General features: G+C 44.3%; 1 protein-coding gene across 2 annotated transcripts; it reads left to right on the top strand.

The window, feature by feature from the left end:
* Positions 1–1,573: 1,573 nt before the first annotated feature.
* On the top strand, positions 1,574–9,874 carry klf15 (Kruppel-like factor 15). Of its 2 annotated transcripts, XR_829010.3 has the most exons (4): positions 1,574–1,771; positions 3,116–4,368; positions 5,494–5,571; positions 8,654–8,734. XR_829010.3 is itself a non-coding variant. In XM_010893369.3 (3 exons), exons 2-3 carry the CDS (start codon positions 3,197–3,199, stop codon positions 8,820–8,822), a joined length of 1,341 nt encoding a protein of 446 aa, XP_010891671.1. In that variant the 5' UTR covers positions 1,578–1,771; positions 3,116–3,196; the 3' UTR covers positions 8,823–9,874. The 2 variants fall into 2 exon arrangements, 1 of the variants encoding a protein (XP_010891671.1); XM_010893369.3 differs by lacking the exon at positions 5,494–5,571 and having other exon boundaries at positions 1,578–1,771; positions 8,654–9,874.
* The last annotated feature ends 9,650 nt before the right edge of the window (positions 9,875–19,524 follow it).

The raw sequence follows: 19,524 nt of genomic DNA, 5'->3' as shown, positions 1-19,524 counted from the left end.
CACTAATCATACACGAATCATACATTAAGGACTGCAAAGCATTGGACTATGTCAATTTGTTTGTTCTTCTCTCTTTTGTCATCTACACAGGATTCCTGGTGAACCCACCTGATAACAGCTGGGTGCTTGCAATGCCAGGGTTGTGGATTTGACTCCAATGGGGGGCCAGAATTACACACTCACTACTGTGGTTCTGGGTAAGAACGCCCACAAAATGACTGAAATGTGCACCTAGCAGATGCTCCTGTCCAGGGAGTAGCAATTTTATTGTGGTGTTTACTAGCATTGGGAGGGGGAGCTGGTTCCGCCATGGGGGTGACAGGACAGAGAAGAGCTTAGACTGGACTGAGTGGACGGGCCAAGAGGCCGGAGGAGCCAGAGTGAAGTACTTGGGTCTGGGATGTGGGGTTTGGACATGATCCCATTCCTTCCAGGTTCCCCCTCCTTCCCTGTGAACAAGCACCATGGTCCTCAGGTTCCGGTTCTGTGTGGTCCTGTCCGGTAATATTGAGTTTGCATCCAACCCATTACTCCTGGCAGGTCTTTCTGTCCACGTGGGGTGTAGCTGTAGAATAAAGAAGAGTAAGCCTGTCTAGGGAGAAGATTACCATTTAACATGGTCTAAGTAAATTATCACGTGGTTACTTCTTACATCATCAGTCAACTAATGTGCGTAAAGGGCCTGTGGGTCGCTAGACTACAATGAAACCACTTGTCCCTCCACAAAGTCAAAACGGCTTGTTTAGTAAGAGAAGGAATGGCCTGTGCAAGACTTTCACTGATGTGCCATTCGGCAAGAACCTGTGCGTAATCCGTTGCTTCCTGGCCATTTAGCGTTTTAACTAATCGGGAGACATTTGAACTAAGTGGGGCGACAGAGGGCCGTGTGTGGAGCCTGGGTTGTAAGTCTGCCACTGCACGCGGGGACTGAGACGTGGGCGTGGCTCGGAGTGAGCCGAAGGAGCAGTCAGGAAGCTCCTTTAAATGCCCACGGCCCATGAACAGACCTGTTGGATTACGTTTACGATTTTACGCCACACAAACCTTTTCAGATTCAAACGCACACATCATTAGTATTATTAATTTAAAAAAAATATGAAATTAATAATATGCAGAAATAGTTGCGCATTGTATATTTGCGCTGTTGCACTGTAATGGAAATGTGTCCCTTCATTCAACTAACCTGACACACCTGCACGGAGCGATAGTGGTGAATGCTTTGCTCAAGGACTCAGCCACACCTGGTCGCTCCAATCATCTAAACCAGTAACCTTTGATCAGGCTACTGGCTCACCCCGTAACGGTAGGACAGCAGAGTTTCAGCCCATTTTCTGGACACTTTTAAAAACGTTGAGTATGTCAAATAACTTCACTACCCTCAAAACAATTCATATGAATGTGACATTCACTGTGATTGCGTAAAAGTTGCCGATAGCGAGTGCTAACTAACTACATTGCCTCGCATTCTGTCAGCGAGTTTATGAACTACAAACGTGAAGCCCAGCCTCCAAGCGTGCCAGCAAATAGAAAACACAGTGCAGACGAGCCTTCATAACCCAGCCCCTAATTACTTATAACCTACACAGCACCAATCATATGATGGTAATGTAGTACTACCACCGTAGAGCGTAGCTCCAGCCATTCTGCTCCGCGTTGCGAAGCTCGTCTCAAGGGCTTAGTCACTACGCTACTATTGACTGACGGACTTCACCAACGGGGAATTGATCTCTTACTACAAGTGGACGGACTAAAATTCTCTCGACACATAAAGGTTAGTGCAGATAGATATGAGGCCGCGTAAATAGTGTTTCACATAGTTGTAGATAGCAGAAAGCCATTGGTGCGTGCTCCCCGGAGTGCATCCTTCAGCCAACGCTGCAAGCCTGCACAACAACATGTTCAGGTTGAAGGAACGCATGGTGCCCCATGCCTTCTTATTGCACATACTTCAGGATCCTTTTACGTCGAATGATTAGGCTTATGTTCGCAGACAATGTGCATATGCTTATATATTAGTAAAACATTTATATAGTGATAGGCCTGTGCGCATCAAAACTGCACCGCTTTGGATATTTGAGATGCTTAGGTTACTGGATTAAATTATATGAAAATAAGGAAATACGAGTGTCTGTCACGTTATCAGTGTTGCAGTCTCTTTAGTTGTCGGTGTATTGCTATTTTATCTTCCAAATATTTGTTTTGATGTTTTTTTAATTTATTATTCAAATACCTAGGAGTGTAACAGTAATGAATCGCTTCCAGCCAGATCCATTAGGGCTGTTTGTAGTCAACCCTGTCAAACGTTTTAGATGTTAAGGTTATTCTCGGTCAAACCATTGGGCGCTGTAGCCTACGCAAGAGGGCGCTCAACTAGTCTGTGCATTAAAGCCCTCACATTTGCAGATGTTGTCAGACATTACAATGTAATGCACGTAATACACTCAAAATGATTAAAGCCAATGTCGCGGATTATTTGTCAACAAGCCTCTTCGAACATTCTGATTTTCCAAGCAGATTGCTTGATAAAATCCACCAAATCCTTACTTAAAACATTGTTATTTTTCCATTGTTATGTCTACCAATCTTCTAGAATGAAAGGTTTTGAAGTATGAATTCGAACAAATGATGATTAAAATCTCCTGAAATATGTGGTTAAGTTGACTCTTTCAAGCTGGCAGGTTAGATTGAAAAAAGCTTTGCTCATGCTGTAGCCCATGGAAATTAGCCTAGGTGTACTATTTTAGTAATATTACAATTAATATCAAATTTATTATAATGTTTTTGTTTTACAAGTGCCGTTGTGCCATCTGCCTTGGTTTAAGGCTTAATTTGCAGTGGAAACATTGGCCTACTCCTGAAATTGAACCTGTTACCCAAACGGTAACTTGTGAAGTGAAATCAAATGGCATTATATGGTACATCTGTATTTGGCATCGTTGTGAAACGTAGATTTGTGTTTTCCTTCCCACTTAACTATTAACTTATCTTATATCAGATAATAACAGGATGTTTTTGTCTTTCTATTCCTCTCCGTCTCCCCTTTGAATCCCTCTTTCCTTGTCTCTACTGCCATGACGTTTTGCACCAGTGATGCACATATATTCCTGTTTTGCAGGGAGAAGAGGAGAAACCGAATCATACGCCAGCGTTAACCAGAGCGACACTAGCAGAGGCACGACTGGCTCCGGTCGGGGGAATGGTTGATCACTTGCCGGTCGGCGAGGAGACCTTTCTGTATTACGCCAGCTCTCCAGCCGACCGTCACCCATCGGATATGGTGACAGACACCGGCATCTACCAGGCACTGTCCCCCCCGTTCTCAGAGGACGACCTGAGTGACTCGTCCAGCCCTCGGTCCTGCTCCAGCCCTGAGTCCCAGCTCCTGGGCTCCAGCTGCAGTGGCAGTTGCTCCAGCGGAGAGAGCCAGGATGGTCTCCTGGACATCCTGCTCTCCCAGGCCACATTGGGTAGGGACGTTACGCCCTCCCTGTGCCCCTCAGCACCTCCCGTCCTCCCAATGGGTCTAGCGTGGGAGTCGAAGAAGATCCGCCTGTCTCCGCCGACCAAAGAGGAGAGCTTTGAGTTCCCTAGGTTCTCGGTGGACCTGGAGGATCACGCGGGGCTGCTGTTTCAGCCTACCCTGGAGGAGATTGAGGAGTTCCTGGAGGAGAATATGGAGGCGGTGGCGCTGAAACGGGAGGCTAGTGATGACGGGATGACGGACAGTCACGTGACGGGGTCGGAGGCCGGGCTAGAGTGCCCCGGTCAAACCCATCCTGGAGTCGCGGTCCGCACCGCAGAGACCAAACGCAGCTCAACCCCTGCAGTTGCAGAGTCCAACAGTTCCACTGAGATTAAACAGGAGGACCCCGCTGGTTCCCCTGCATCAGTGGAGGGATCCAGTGTGGCACCTGTCATTCTGCAGATTCAACCCATCCAGATTAAGCAGGAGCCCAGTCCCAGCGCCATACCGGTACCCCAGCCGACAACCCCGCCCTCCTCGGACATCAAAATCGCACAGCTCCTGGTCAGCATCCAGGGCCAGACATTTGCCCTGGTTCCCCAGCTGGTGTCGCCGTCCAATCTCAGCGGCGCGTCGTCCAAATTTGTGCGCATCGCGCCCGTGCCGATAGCCGCCAAGCCCTTGGGCGCGGGGGAGGCCGGGCTTGGGGGCGGCCAGTCGGCGGGTCTCCTGGCGGGAGGGCCGAAGTTCCAGAAGAGCTCGGTGGCGGACCTTATAAAAATGCACAAGTGCACTTTCCCCGGCTGTGCCAAGATGTACACCAAGAGCAGCCACCTCAAGGCCCACCTGAGGCGACACACGGGGGAGAAGCCCTTCGCCTGCACCTGGCCCGGATGTGGATGGAGGTGAGTGGCGCTATGTCACGTTCATGACACTGCATACACTTGACATATACGGTCAGTACAAAGCCCAGGAGTCACAGTGAGCGAGCGGGTTTGACCGGGTGCAGAATTATAGTATAATACTTGTGATGCAGTATAATAGTACACCAGTCAATGATCGATCAGCAGAAGCGACAGAATAAACATTGACTGTTGTTTTATCTGAGATGAATCGTTTCCCGACACGGAGGTTAGCAGGGTTATCAATTTCCTTTGGTGGCTGATTACCAGGGAGAGATATATGATGCCGTTCCCTCCAGCTGCTCAAAACAGAGCCACATTTTACGAGAAAAGATACCACATGTTCCAGGTTTCGTGTCAGACTAATTGCAGAAGATCTGGAACTAAATTGATCATTGTCCCTCTCATAATTAATGGTCCATATTTGATCTGTTCTCTTTTCGTTGTGTCCATGTCTCAGTTTTCGTCAAAAGCTTTTTCTGAGATTAGATAAAACCTTTTGAAGGGTGGGCAGACTTTGTCCCTTTCTAGCTGTCTCTCTGTTTGCTAATTGTCTGCACTCGGTTGCACATTTCAGTCAAGTTCAAAGTTTTGGTAGCAGTATTTTGGCAGAGTCTAGGGCATGGTAATGAGATTACACTCCATGGTCTGTTGGTGGGTCAAAGGAGTTTCAAGCTTGTTTGTCTGTTTCCACTTTGGAAATCAAGATAATTCTTCAGCTGCTAAAGTTTAACCTATTGTTTGACCTGTGATCTTGCAACGCTTCAGTCTATAGTCCACTCGCCTAGCCTCTTTCACCCAGCTTAGTTGCACAACCACGCATAAGTAAGAGGGAGCCCAAAGGTGAAGCTGGTGAGAAGGTGTCTGTCCGATTAGATTGGTCGCGTTTAGCAGTTGGGGATAGCCCCAACACACGACTGCTCTGTTGTCATTGTCCCCATGAAAACCCTCCCCTAGGGCACGGTGGGGTCTCTTTCTGTCTGAGGGGGCACTTATCCTTATCAGCCTGCTGGTGAAGCAATGGAAGGGAGCTTGGGAAATTTGCCCTGGCAGCCATCTGTGTCTTTGTATCACCATGTTGTGTTGTAACAACATCACTCTTTATTTTTACATTCCTCTTATTCTCAGATGTGCATAATACCCAAATGACACATCCCACTGCAGAGTTGGGATTCCTCTGGCATCTGCTCACACGCATAATTCCAGGTTTGGTTTGTAAAATATTACATATACTTAAGTACATTTTTGAAGGAACTGATACTTTCTCTGTGGTCTGTACTTGTGCTCTCACTCAGCTAAGGAAGTGTCTTGCTCTTTACTCCATTACATTTTACAAAAACAAATTAGTTAAATTAATTATTTTATATGTATACTCATAATGTAGTGTAAATATTGTGTACGTTGTCCACTGACTTTGTTGGCGATTTCCAAGTCTGCCAGTGAAAGCTGTTAGCAAATCTGTCAGCAGTGTCCTGTCACAGCACTCCTAGCTGCAGAACGATAAAGCAGGTGATTGGTCTAGTTATGTACAGGATCGATGTTTTAATGAAGTGCCCCTCAAGATTAGAGTGGAGCAGTGACAGATCTACCTGTGTTGAATACAGAGAATCTGAGCTCATAAAACTTTAAGAGCAGCGAATTTGGTACGCTACAAAGTTGTCAACACATTAGTTGGTTGTTACATCCTTGCCAAGTGCTGTCTCATGCAATGAGCTAAAATATAGGAACTTGTGTACTTTTCAGCAAGACCACTTCTGTTATTTTAGCATTTTAATATTCATCCCATATTTGCAAGTGGGCTAATGTCAATATAAGGTGCACCGCCAAAAAGTGAATTACATTACGTAAAAGAAATACAATATAACAATCAGTGTTTTTGAATTATTTTGGTTTGCTCTCACAGTTCACCAAAGGGTGTGATAAGTAATGGTATGGATTTCCTGTGCATCACCCCTCCCTACATAAGTAAAACCCACTAAATACACGCAAGTAGGAACTAACCTGTGAGCTGGAGCAGCAACACCGGTTGGTCCAGCAGGCCGGGCCCACTGCCTCTGGTGCTTATGTACTGCTGTGGGTTTGGATCGACCTGCTAAACTTTCAGCAAAGATCTTTTGCCGCTTTCCTGTACAATGAGGCGTAATCACTATTTTTGGTAGTTGGTGCACTTTCACTTCGGTATTAATCTTGCATGGGAACATGAATGATATTAAGATATTTCTTTGTGTCCACTGTTCAAATTTTGAACATAAGGATGTGATTTCTGGAGCTTAATGGATGGTGCTTAATGGATGTCCTGAGAACTGGATAGTTTTGAACAGGAACATCTTATATAGCCCAGGCTACTGGTCTGAAGTTGTTATTGTTTTGCCAAATGGAGGAGCCTTCATACTCATGTACTATGATATAAGTTCCATTAAACGTGTGTTTATACACCATGTTTACAGGAAAGAGTTTAAGATGCACTTAAAGCCTGGGATTCATTCAAACGTGCCATTGCAATGTTTACGCAGTGTCATTCTTTATAATATTCACCCAAGAGTATAGCATACCTGTGAGGCCGGGGGGGGGGGTCACCCTGGCATCGAGGTTTGATTGAATTGAGCCCTTAGTTCTTGTAATTCACCACAGACGTCCGCCAGCCCCTCCTCTCGACTGCTCTTATCTGTGTATGTACGCTGCAGGGCTGAGTTCAGGGACAGGCTCCAACAGAGTCAGAGTGTAGTGACTGACTAATCTGTGGAAGCTGTAGGCGGGCAGTCATGTCTCCCACTCCATACCCGAGCATCCCTCCCAGCCTCAAAGGGACTCCAATTAACACATCAATCATTTAGCCGACCCTCTTATGCTTCTATCCAGTGTCACTTACAGGAAGTGTTCAAGGGCGCCTGGCCAGACACCTTGCTGGCTCAGGGATTACAACCAGACACATTCTGGTGACTGACCCAATGCTCTTCAACGATAGGCAATCTGCCCCCCCCCCATCTTCTTTCCCTTTCAAACCATCGCTGATGCCACGGTGAATCAACTAACACCATAGCGATTTCAGTCAGGGAAATGTACCTGGGGAAAGAGTCGGGCTGTTTGTCAGAAGTAGGTAGCACGTTTGTTTGTCCTGCAGGGGACACATCGTAAGAGACTCCCATAAGAGAATTCTCACCTTTCATCACTTCAGTTACCCCAATTCCCACAGTCCTTATTGGCTCATAAGACGAGGACAGGGCAAGGCCGGGTTTGAGTCAAGAGCTGAATGAAATGTGGTCGTCATGTTTCAACATGAAATACATAAGGAACACTGTCAGCTTGGGGGTATAGAGAGTAACCAGACGTAATTTACAATATAGTTCATAGCATCGCTGTCAGATGAAACTCCGGGATTTTGGCAGCAACTTCGGCAAGCATACTCCAGACCCAATAGAATGTTAATTAAACATGATGCTCCTTTAGTGCAAGCAGAGGTGCCGGAGGCATGACAGAGACAGTTGGTAGGATACTACCTTATATTACACAGGAGCTGTATCAGGTGTTCCAGTGCCAGACTGAGCCACATCCCCAGAACCACTTGTCCAATTCAAATACTGTGGTGTAGCATATGAGTCATTATCAATAATGGAATTACCACTGGGAATTAACACCTTCTTTGGAAAAGGGCCTGCTGGATAGGTGTTTCGAGATCAGTCTCCTTTTACAGATTACGTAGCTTTAATGCCGCGCAAACACACGCACACAAACACAGTCTGGCTGGGGCAGGAAATTAACCCTCCTTGTCAGGACTTGAGAACGATGGAAGGCTAGCCAATGATGAGTGTGAAATAGATCCGTTTGGCTACAGTAGATGCCGAGCCATATGTCAAGAGTTTGACCGATACGGTTCATGTGTTAAGGTGCTTTTACGTTGGACCCCACAACATTCTGTGGCGGTCGTGTCGTCTCCCTTTTTAACATTTTCTGTGAGGTGATATCATATGGGCACGACACGTTTGTTTCTGTGGCGTGTACTGGTGTAGGATCTTGCTATGACCATCCTGTTGGCCACTACCCAAGAAATGTTTTTATCAACCCCTATAACAAATGTTAACGAATGATAAAGTGGGTGACAAACCCCTATTTCCTGTTGACGCAAGATTGTTTATCTGCTGTCAGATGTTGGCTGAATTGAAGTTAGGGCATCTTTACCGCTGTGTCCAACTGAGAGGAGGGCCTTGTTATCTCACGGTGTTATGGGAAACTGTGGCACCTATGTTGGTTGTCTGATGCGCCTCGTTCTCTTTTTCTGTCTGTTTATCAGGTTCTCAAGGTCAGACGAACTCTCCAGACACCGACGTTCTCACTCTGGAGTAAAGCCTTACCAGTGTTCCGTCTGCGAGAAAAAGTTTGCCCGCAGTGATCATCTGTCTAAACACATCAAAGTCCACCGCTTTCCACGAAGCAGCAGGACAGTTCGCTCCGCGAACTGAACCCATTGACCCCCCCCTCTCGTCCTGCTAGACTGAGGCCATGCCAGGAAGGGTTCCTATATCAAGTTGAAGAGGAAACGGTGGGACAGACCGAAAAAACATTCAAGCAACTTTGAAAGTTTCACTTTTTGGGGGTATGCTTGTGCAAGAGTGTGCGACGCATTTTTGTGGTACTGTGATAATTTATAAGGTAAATGCAAAGAAAAAGATTTTAAAGAAAACAACAATTGTTACTTGACATGAAACCTTGATATTTGAATCATTGGGTTGGTCTGTAGTTTGAGTTCAGTACAACAAAGGGCAGTTGAGATTTAAAGGCAATATTCCTGAATTTGAAGTTAGCGCATATGTTGGCTCAATAGGAAATTACCATAACATTCAAATTGTGCTATAATGTTGAACTTATTAGATATGGACTGAATGAAGACCTACATTTATTGTAAATAGCTTTTTCTTTGTTTTTTAGGGTTTGTCTCATTCAGATTTTTAAGATGTGAATCTAAAAAAAAAACGGTTTTGTTATGCTAAGTATTTTTACACTTTCAAAGGTTTGAAATAATTTATGTTGATGTGTCTTCCAGTTATTGAATGCATCAACATTCCTTCTGCTCTACGATGAAATTATCTTCTCATCGCCAAGGAAGTTTTTAACGTTTAGTGGGTAGTTCTTCAAACCAAAGAAAAATGTCTGAAACGTTCATGTTGAACTACTGACCTTCGTCTGGATCGTGCCATTATAAGCTACTGGCAAAATGTGGAGGTTATCTCTTATTTTAATAACAATGTTTTTTATTGACAAAATGTGGAGGTTACCTCTTATTTTAAACTACAGGGGCACTGTGATTGTGACTGCGGGGCCTCGTCTGGTCAAAGGCACGCAAGACTGTTAACAGCTAACAATCCGCTGCAACATAAAGGAAATTCACACGTCGTATGGCGTGTTGTGATTTTATGTGAAATGACTGGCTTTCTGATCAGTATTGAATCATTTTAACCTTTCCTTTGGCGTGTTTGCAGATAACAGATATGTTCTCAGACGTTCTGCGTCAGCAGCTGTTTTAGGATCATAACGTCGTTCATGTGTCAGGCCTTGGAACAACACCGCATGTCCTTCTTTGGGGCCAATGTCAACTGAGCATTGAGTATTTGATCAAAATGAAAGCTTTAGACAAGTCATGGTTATATACAATCTTCATGGCAAGCAGTGAAAGCTTTGCATGTTGTAGAAGCTGTACCAATCTGATCAAGTCTGACGAAAGACATTGTAAAAATATGTCCATCAGTGGCAAACAATTAATGTACAAAAAATATGTTGGAGACATGAAGAACTAAATTCCTGATATCAATGTCTGTTTAATTTAAGCTTTTAGTTTAATGGGTTATGTTTTTAAAGATTCTCACAGCTTACAGTTACAACCTGAAGTACAGATACAGTGTACATCTTAATTTGATCACCCTGTTGCCGGAAAACATTCATGATATGCGGGCAACATTGAACATGTACAAAATCTGATGTTTAAAGAGCGTTTCTGATGCTTGTAACGTTCACTTAGAAATGTTAGTAGTTTTGCTGGCCGTAGCAAACTGACTTAAATCACCACAGTAGTCTACCGTCAGTCATCAAGGCTTCTGGAACCATCTACAGCCTTTCTACATTTACTTGCCCGATCCAAGGCCTTTTAGCAGATAGCCGCGCTAAAATAAACTAGGCATCTGAGGTATTACATTTGGTGGGAAAACTGGAATCGGTTGGTGCTGCATTCATTCTGTTACTCTTTAGCACGTGAAACCAGACGGTCTCAGAAATCGTAGCCTTGTTGTGCACGTGATTCGTAGTCACGCTCCCGAACCAACGGACACGAGATTGGCTTTCATCGGTATCGAAATAAGGAACCAAAATGCCTAATGATTAGGTGGTATGTGTTTTTGTCGTGCAGGGATTGGGTATGCGTTCATAATGGTTCATTTTGCCTGTACGAAGCATGTATCAACGATACCTGAAGCTGGGGTCTATAGTGTAGTCTAATAGCAATGCATTCCTTCCATTCAATTTGAAATGCTTTTTTAAAAACGCTTGCTTTTTTTAACCCATGAATGTATGTACAGGCTGCTGCTGCATCTGAAGGGGACATAAATGTTCCCCCGATAAAATTTGCAATTGTGTAAATTTCTAGTGCAGAAATGTAAAGAAGTGTACATAATGACAATTCATTATATATTATTATAAATATTATATATTTTTCTTTGTTAGATGTAAAATGCATTTTCAAATAAAAGAAACACAAAAGATGAAGTGGTCACCGTTGTGTTTATTTTCAAGCTCCTGGCTGGTTTTCTTTTTATTCCCATCTAAAACCGAAGAACCTCCCGCCATTGATATAAAATGTCTTGTTGACATTAAATCTGTGTATGACATCCTAAGTCACACTGTTACCTCTGCTTTTCACTGTTATCTCCACCTTGCTACTGTTAACTCGACCTTTTAACAATTGCCTCCATCTTTTAACTGTTACCTCCACGTTTTTACCGTTCGCTCCAAATTTTCACTGTTGCCTCCAGCTTTTCACTGTCACCTCCCCCTTTTTATTGTTAACTAAAATTTTTAAATGTGACTGACACCTTTTCACTGTGAAAACAGTCTCTCATAAAGCTTCTGTGATAAGCCCTTTATGGCCAGGAATCTGTAGATCATTTGTAATTTCGTTTCTCAAACCGGCATTTTTATTATTAGTAAACACCCCTGTTTACTGCTGAATTAGTAGATTTTTTTTTTTTAAAGCTTGACAAACAAAAAACGTTATTATACTGGAAGAACTTGCGGAATTCCAGAGTGAGATGTATACCATATGGGAAAAGGTTCTGGGCATTCGTTCCTCCCCCATCTCTCTATTGCTTTCTACTTTGTTGGAAACTTAGCAACTCCTAAAATTTGAGCCTGGATGAGTCTCAAAGCAGGCAGTTTGATTCACTCTGTAAAAGCAGGGAGAAGTGCTCTGACACTATGATGTCAGTATGTACATAGCTATAATGTATGTGTATATGAGCCACCATGGTATAGACACTTTCTAGGATACAGAAGGACTTAATTCAGAACATCTGTGCGGCAGCTATTATCTTCAGCCCTGCATGCTGTACAGAGTGAGTGTCTGTCCCTTCTGCACAAAGTTTTGATACGACTGCGTTCATCGAATCAGAGAACTCTCCATCAATTTCGACAGACAGTTTGTAGAGCATTGTGCTTGCATTGCCAGAGGTTGTGGGACCAGTTTGAAAAATGTGCGCAATTGATACTATAAGTTGCTCTGGACAAGGGGCATCAGCTAGATTACTAAAATGTAAATTGCACACAGTGGGGCAGTTTAAGGGGCAATAAGCACAGCCGCTGTGTCTCCGATTGGTATCTGTGTATGCTTTAGTGTGTCCGGCACTTCGTACTCAGGCTGTGTGTGTATTGGTGTGGATGGAAATATAAACAGAATGCAATGATGTGCAAATCATTTAGCCCTAAAGTTAATTGAAAATAGTACAAAGACAACAATTGTTGAAACTGAGAAATATCATTGTTTTTGGGAAAATACATGCCCATTTTGAATTTGATGCCAGCAGCACATTTGAAAAAGGTTGGCAAGGGGCATGTTCGCCACTGTGTTGCGTCATTGTCAAGGTGCAAGGGTAGTGAGAGCGTAAAGTGAGGCAAAAGGAAAGGAAGCAAAAAGAGACGACAGCAGTATGACGTTTTGTCTTTTTATATTTTAGAAAAAGCACCCTCACGGTAGTGAGCGACAAACAATAATCTTTGCGGTGCAGGGGAAAAGTCCACACAAAACACGGTTAAATGATAAGTGGCAACAGGTTCGTCCTGGGGATGTGCTTCTACCATCATTCTCCAGCCGGTGGCTAGTATGCCGGTGAGGAGGAGTGATGCGGCTGCGTACTGTGTTTGCAGGCAACGGTTTTCGGAAGTGTTTCCTGAGCCCATGCAGTGATTTCCACTACATTATCGTGTCTGTTTTTAAAGCAGTGCCGTCTGATAGCCCGAAGACAATGGCCATCGAACATTGGTTTTCAGCATTGTCCCTTGCCTACAGAGATTTCTCTGAATTCTCTGAATCTTTTAATGATATCATGTGCTTTAGATGATGAGATCCACCTAAGGAATCATTTCAGCATTTCATCAAACCATAACCCTAAACATTTTCCTGACCTAAACCCGACTCTCCTAACTTGCCATGTTAGAAGTCCACAGCATCTGCTACAAAAAGTCACATCCAACATTAGCGGGGATCCCATCTATTCTAACCTCCAAAGCACTGGGAATAGGAGCCCTTGTACTCGGTCTGCCTGGGAACATGCTGTCCATGCTGTCAAATGGATTCCTGGAAAGAGAGAGCCTACTTTGCTGCTGATGCCACCCAACACCCCTCTTAAACAGGCAGCCAGCTATTCCGGCCAGTATTTATGCCTAGCAATGTCCACTCGTTTTAGAAGTACGTGAAGGGTGGGATTCATTAAAACATGCCGTATCAATGTTTACACAGCGCCCACACACATCTAATTTTGGGAAAAATAACGTTTACGTGGTTGGGGGGGGGTGTATTTGGAGGTTCTGTAATGTACTGTGAGTTAATGTAACCAACAGAAAAAGTGCTACTATTTAAAAACTGCATTTGGGGCTTGATTAAATGTAGATATTTATGGTGTCAGATTTCATTCATGTAAGACACTGATTGTAGGCAGATGCATTTACTGTGAGTTAAGCCACAGCAAGCCGTGCCACAATAAAACGAAAACACAGATTTGGTTAAAGGAAAAGCACCTCCAATGTATCTGGCTCCCTTCTGGGGAAAACAGACTTTAAAGACCGAATCACAAATCAGTTTTTGGTTGGTATGAATTCTCAGTGGCTTTGAAGGCTCTGTGTGGATTCCTCCAGGGAGGGAAGCCACCACAATAAAGCTTAACACCGCAAAAACTATTATAACTAATCCTTGCTTCCTGTAAATTAATAGAACACTGCTTCACTCAAGTTGTCTCTCCTGAATCTGAGAAGTGAGGGTCATTGCGGGATTCTGGAGTGTAAGTCGGCCAGTTGTGTGAGGAAAGGCATTGTTGTTGGCTATCTTGACACGGAGTGTGCGGGGGGGGGGGGGGGGGTTCTGGTTCTGTTCATTCCGCAGTTCTCCACGTCTACTGTGAGGTTCCGTTACGCCGATCCGGCAGGAGCGATCAGATGGCGCCTGTTGAGCGACGGAAGTTGGAGAGCATCACACTGGACAACACTGTGTCATCACAACTTGCTCGTGGTGACGTCTCCACTCACGGCTGTACTGTCAGCCGCAAAGAGAGTGAGAGTGAGTGTGAGTGGTCACAGCTGTGCGCCTGGGATAACGTGCTTGTGAATGCTTGTGCTTGTGTGATGGAATGTGTGTGTGTGTGTGTACGTGTATGTACATGTTTGTGTGTGTGTGTTCGAAAAACATAAAGAAAAAATTTCATCACGCAAAAATCAAGCAGAGAAAACAACATATGTTTCCAATAGGCATACCTGAGTTTCCTATATGGTCTTGCCTGAGCCGTCCAAAGCACATCCAATACATGCATTTCATTACACTTTAAGGAGTAGGTTCAAGCATGCCAAGATTTAAACGTATTTTCATATGGGAACAGTGCAACGCATCCCACTGTACTAGGCACAGAATGTTCCCCCGTTCAGCTAGACAGCTAAATTACCCAACAGCCAAGCTGTTCTTGGACCGCTCAGCTCCCAGGCCCTGGGGGAATAGTGACCAGACTCTGGCATTTCTTACAGAACCTCAACAATACGATGGTGACCAACAACTGCACCGTGGAGAGACGGAACGTACATTATATAATAATATAGCGTTTATCCGTTCAAAATGAGAAAATCCACATGGCTTCCATAATCCCTCAGGAAGAAACAATAGAAATCGTTGCTGAGAATTTGGGGGAAATCAGCCATGTCGACATCCTGGCGTACGTATTCATTCTTAAAAAAGTCACTTTGTCAGGAAACAATGTATATATGTCCCGGACAGTCAGCTTTTTCTTGGGCTCACATTGTGATTTTGCCCAAACAGTGGGGGGTGGTAGTATTGTTTGAGCAGCGGCGTATTTCCAGGCGTGATTCACAGTGTGATCTTCAGCAGTGCCCTTGATGGTGATGTACAATCTGTCAATATCCGTGTCACGCCCGCATTCGGAGAAGGGTTGTTTTCTTGTGGATAAAAAGTCCCACATAAAACTCCTCCTGATGTCTTTTATGCCGTTGACCTTGGCTCATTCTGCAGATGACAGTAGGCCCCTAGACAGTATTTAACTGGAGAAACCCGAGTGGGAGAGGCTTTTTTCGACTTCGCACACACCTTGTGTACCATGAGTTGAAAAGGGGAGGATGTCTAAATAGTTGTCTGAGAAGTCGGATTCAATTCCCTTAAATCACACTTGTTGGTTAATTAACTACAACATAGAATGATTCAGTCCGTAGTGCCGAAGAGCCGGCTACAAACGTAGCCGAACTCTACCGGCAGATTCTGTTACTGCAGAAACTGAGACTGCATTGATGATAGACATTGCATGATGCAGGTTGTTGTTTTGGCACTGAACTTCCGCAGCACAAGTTAAACGGATCTTGTAGTGTTTCACCGAGGCAGTTTGATTGTTATTTACTAGCAGACATTTGCTTGCACCCGTGTATGTCGACCTGGCAAGCTGCTAAATCCAAGTGACCCTGTTCGTCTAGCCAATATCAACATTTACTGAAGACCTGCCAACCGTTTTTGTGTTTTTTTCTGCAAGTAGACGTACAGGTCAAAATGTGTTGTGGCTACAATTGTTCGTTAAACGTCACAGACAAGAGGGCTCATCGACGCGAAGCAGGTAGCTGTCAGTAATTTCTCCCTCAGGTTCCTTTCTGACCCCTCTTTTCGCAGGTCGGCCTCCTTTTGACACTCACTCCACATAGGGTGGGTTGTGACTCGTAGAATTTTCTGGCTCATTAAATACATCTTGAAATGGCTCCAGGACCATTGATGACAGGGCCCACAAAACACACCACACAGAGATTGTGTTCAAGCTGAATGGCAGTTGCAGAGTAACGCAGCCTGAGTGTGTTTGGGTGCTGTGGAGTTGTGCGAGCAAAACTGAACTGGAAAAACCGGTTTTGCCCCCCCCCCCCCGTCCCACCAAGCCATGTTTTGGTCACTCATTCATGTGTAGAGCAAAGTAAAAACCAGCACAAGGTTCTTAACCTCTCTATCGATTAACTTGATGTTGCTGTTCTTGCAAGGCTATTGCATAACCTGCAGTGGGTTACAAGACAGGAATTAACCAAGATGTGGGTGAGGGGGTAAAAGATTTCTAACGATGGTTTAATGTCACTCTTTTTGACCACTGGCTAAGCACCAGAAATCCTCTGGATCTAAAATGATCCTACATTATTTATTTATCGTGTGTTCTGCTACTTTGAATGAAAAATGTGCATACACATCCAATCAAAGTGTAGACATACGTTTGCCCATCAGCCACCTTTTCTTACAGGCTCATGATCAAACACAGCTCACCTTTTCTTCGGGGGAAAAGTTGATGTAAAAACTGGGCTCCTTCGTTCTGGCGTAATAGCCTACATCCCCTGAAGGAAGCTCTGATCACCTAATCTGGGTTTGAGTACTCAACACAAAAGCACTGAGCCAGATGGACTGCAGCCAGCTAGCCTGCAGAGAATTATCCGCTGTTGTGTAACATTAGACAAAGCAACATTTTAGGAAACAGAAAAGAGGCTAAATATATTGCCCTACAAAGGCATACGCCGTAACTACGTTAAGGTAATGACTGTAAAATCCGACCTATTTTTTTTGTCTACAGAGAACACATCCTGACTAATTGAGTTGTTCCAGGACACTGAATAATATATCAGACAAATTTTTTTGGATACATTTTGTTTGTACCCTATTGCAAACTTGGACTCTTACGTCAGAGGCCGATTCCAAGTCTTTTTTTATTTTTTATTGGTATAATGTAGAATAACATATATTTAATATATACAGTAGAATGTTCCAGACTATACAATCTAAACTAATCACTTCATCAGGTGATCGTGTTGGCATCCTCTATAAAGGGTTCATAATGATGCTATTAATGGTTATTAAAAAATGTGTAAATGTGTTACAAACCATTTATAGATTTTAATTTTGTCCAAAGTTTTATAACCATAACGCTTACAAAACATTGGACAAATTTCTTTTTAGCGTAATTATCAATAGCATCATTATAAAACTTTTATAGGCCTTTTAAAAATGTTACCTCATTCCAAAGTGTTGAAATCATATTTTTTTGTTCTTGATGAACCGCAATGCATATAAAATATGCATTCCAGGATCTTTGGCCACAGGTTGTAAAATTGATGCTGTGTAGAAGTGTGTACCAAGTCATGTAGCCGTCCATATGGGCCCCATGGCATCAAAACCACTCGCTTTCAAACATGGAATTTTAATGGCTGACTAAGGTATGATAGTGAGTCTACTTTGTCCCGCGTGATAGGATATTTGTTGCACGTATGTACAACATGACACACATCCAACCCAAAATGGGAGGTTTAAAAAAAAAACTTTTGTCATTCATAAAAACCCCATGATTTGTGTATTTATGTGAATTTGTTCGTTTTGATGCAGCTGACATGTGAAACATGTTTTACTGTTTTGCATACCTTTACAATTATTTTGGCTATCAGCGCTTATGGGCTAAATGACTTGGGTTTATGATGGCTGTTAAAAGCAAATGGAATTGCGGTTTCAAGTTTCTCTTGGCCCACAGACTTCAGGAACCAACTAACATGTAGAAAGAAACTTCGAACACTATCCCAATCCTTAACCCAAACCTAAACCAGTCAAAATGAATGCATGTACTTAATTCATTAAAACGCAAGATTTACCATATCTCACAAAAGTGAGTACACCCCTCACATTTTTGTAAATATTTGATTATATATGTTCATGTGACAACACTGAAGAAAAGACACTTTGCTACAATGTAAAGTAGTGAGTGTACAGCTTGTATAACAGTGTACATTTGCTGTCCCCTCAAAATAACACAACAGCCATTAATGCCATTATTGAACACACTTACAAATGTTCAATACTGAAGACAGCAGAGATCTGGTCAACACATGTTAGCATAATAGTCAATAGATGAGCTGGAGGGGTTTGCTAGAAAACAAAAAAGATTGCCTTGGATATATTTATTGCAGATTGATATGAACAACAGCATTTCTCTCATAACCCAGTTAACAAAAGCTCATTGGACCCGTTATGACCCTGTCTCATGAAACTGGCTGTTAGCTGCCACTTCCCAGGATGGACTGAAGTATCTACTCTCTGGATGGGTTGGTGTGACAGTTAAGGACCACTGAGAAATAAGCGGACCTTTGTGGCTTGTGCTGGAGGTGAGATAGGGCTGGTGGTGAGTTGGAGCTGGAGGTGAGATGGGGCTGGTGGTGAGTTGGAGCTGGAGGTGAGATGGTGCTGGGGGTGAGATGGGGCTGGAGGTTGAGATGGAGCTGGGGGTGAGATGGGCTGGAGGTGAGTTGGAGCTGGGGGTGAGATGGGGCTGGGGGTGAGATGGGGCCGGAGGTTGAGATGGAGCTGGGGGTGAGATGGGGCTGGAGGTGAGATGGAGCTGGGGGTGAGATGGGGCTGGAGGTTGAGATGGAGCTGGGGGTGAGATGGGGCTGGAGGTGAGATGGAGCTGGGGGTGAGATGGGGCTGAAGGTGAGATGGAGCTGGGGGTGAGATGGAGCTGGGGGTGAGATGGGGCTGGAGGTGAGATGGGGCTAGGGGTGAAATGGGGCTGGAGGTGAGATGGAGCTGGAGGTGTGATGGAGCTGGAGGTGAGATGGTGCTAGAGGTGAGATGGAGCTGGAGGTGAGATGGAGCTGGGGGTGAGATGGGGCTGGAGGTGAGATGGAGCTGGGGGTGAGATGGGGCTGGAGGTGAGATGGGGCTGGGGGTGAAATGGGGCTGGAGGTGAGACGGAGCTGGAGGTGTGATGGAGCTGGAGGTGAGATGGAGCTAGAGGTGAGATGGAGCTGGAGGTGAGATGGAGCTGGGGATGAGATGGAGCTAGGGGTGAGATGGAGCTAGAAGTGAGATGGAGCTGGGGTGAGATGGAGCTAGAGGTGAGCTGTGGCTGGGGGTGAGATGGAGGTAGAGGTGAGCTGGGGGTGGGGGTGAGATGGAGCTAGAGGTGAGATGGGGCTGGGGGTGAGCACGACTTTCACAACTGCTGGATGAAATAATGAATGGGAAAGATTAGAGTATTGCTGTTTGTAGCCTAACACAGTACAGAATGTGTTCTTCTTGCTTTTGCCTGCCAGCAAAATATGAAGGATATTTTATTTTTGGAGCTATGACTTAGTGACTAAATTCAGGTTTTGTGATTTGGAAGCATGGCAGATTAATCCGGTTTTATTTTCTCCTGTTGGGCCCCCTGCTCTAACCCAGTCATGCTCCATGTAATAATCACTCCTCACATTTCCCTTCTCCTAACCTCCAACAGAACCCTTTTTCAGGGCAAATCCCTGGCCCCACCTCCCCGTTTGGAGTCGTTTAAAAAATGACCTGGAATAATGACGATGCGGATTCGCTTGAAATGAAATGTAGTCCTGTCAAAATGTTTCGTTCTCTAGGAA

The sequence above is a fragment of the Esox lucius genome, chromosome 12 (genome assembly GCF_011004845.1).
Source record: "Esox lucius isolate fEsoLuc1 chromosome 12, fEsoLuc1.pri, whole genome shotgun sequence".
NCBI lineage: Eukaryota > Metazoa > Chordata > Actinopteri > Esociformes > Esocidae > Esox > Esox lucius.
The sequence above is the reverse complement of the archived record's forward strand: the minus strand, read 5'-3'. Positions and strand labels throughout refer to the sequence as shown.

What these genes read in the sequence shown, in the direction of transcription:
- klf15 (XM_010893369.3), top strand. Translation starts at nt 3,197, where the DNA reads ATGGTTGATCACTTGCCGGTCGGCGAGGAGACCTTTCTGTATTACGCC. An exon ending in TGGCCCGGATGTGGATGGAG is followed by an intron (nt 4,369 to 8,653) that starts GTGAGTGGCGCT and finishes TCTGTTTATCAG; the next exon opens with GTTCTCAAGGTCAGACGAAC.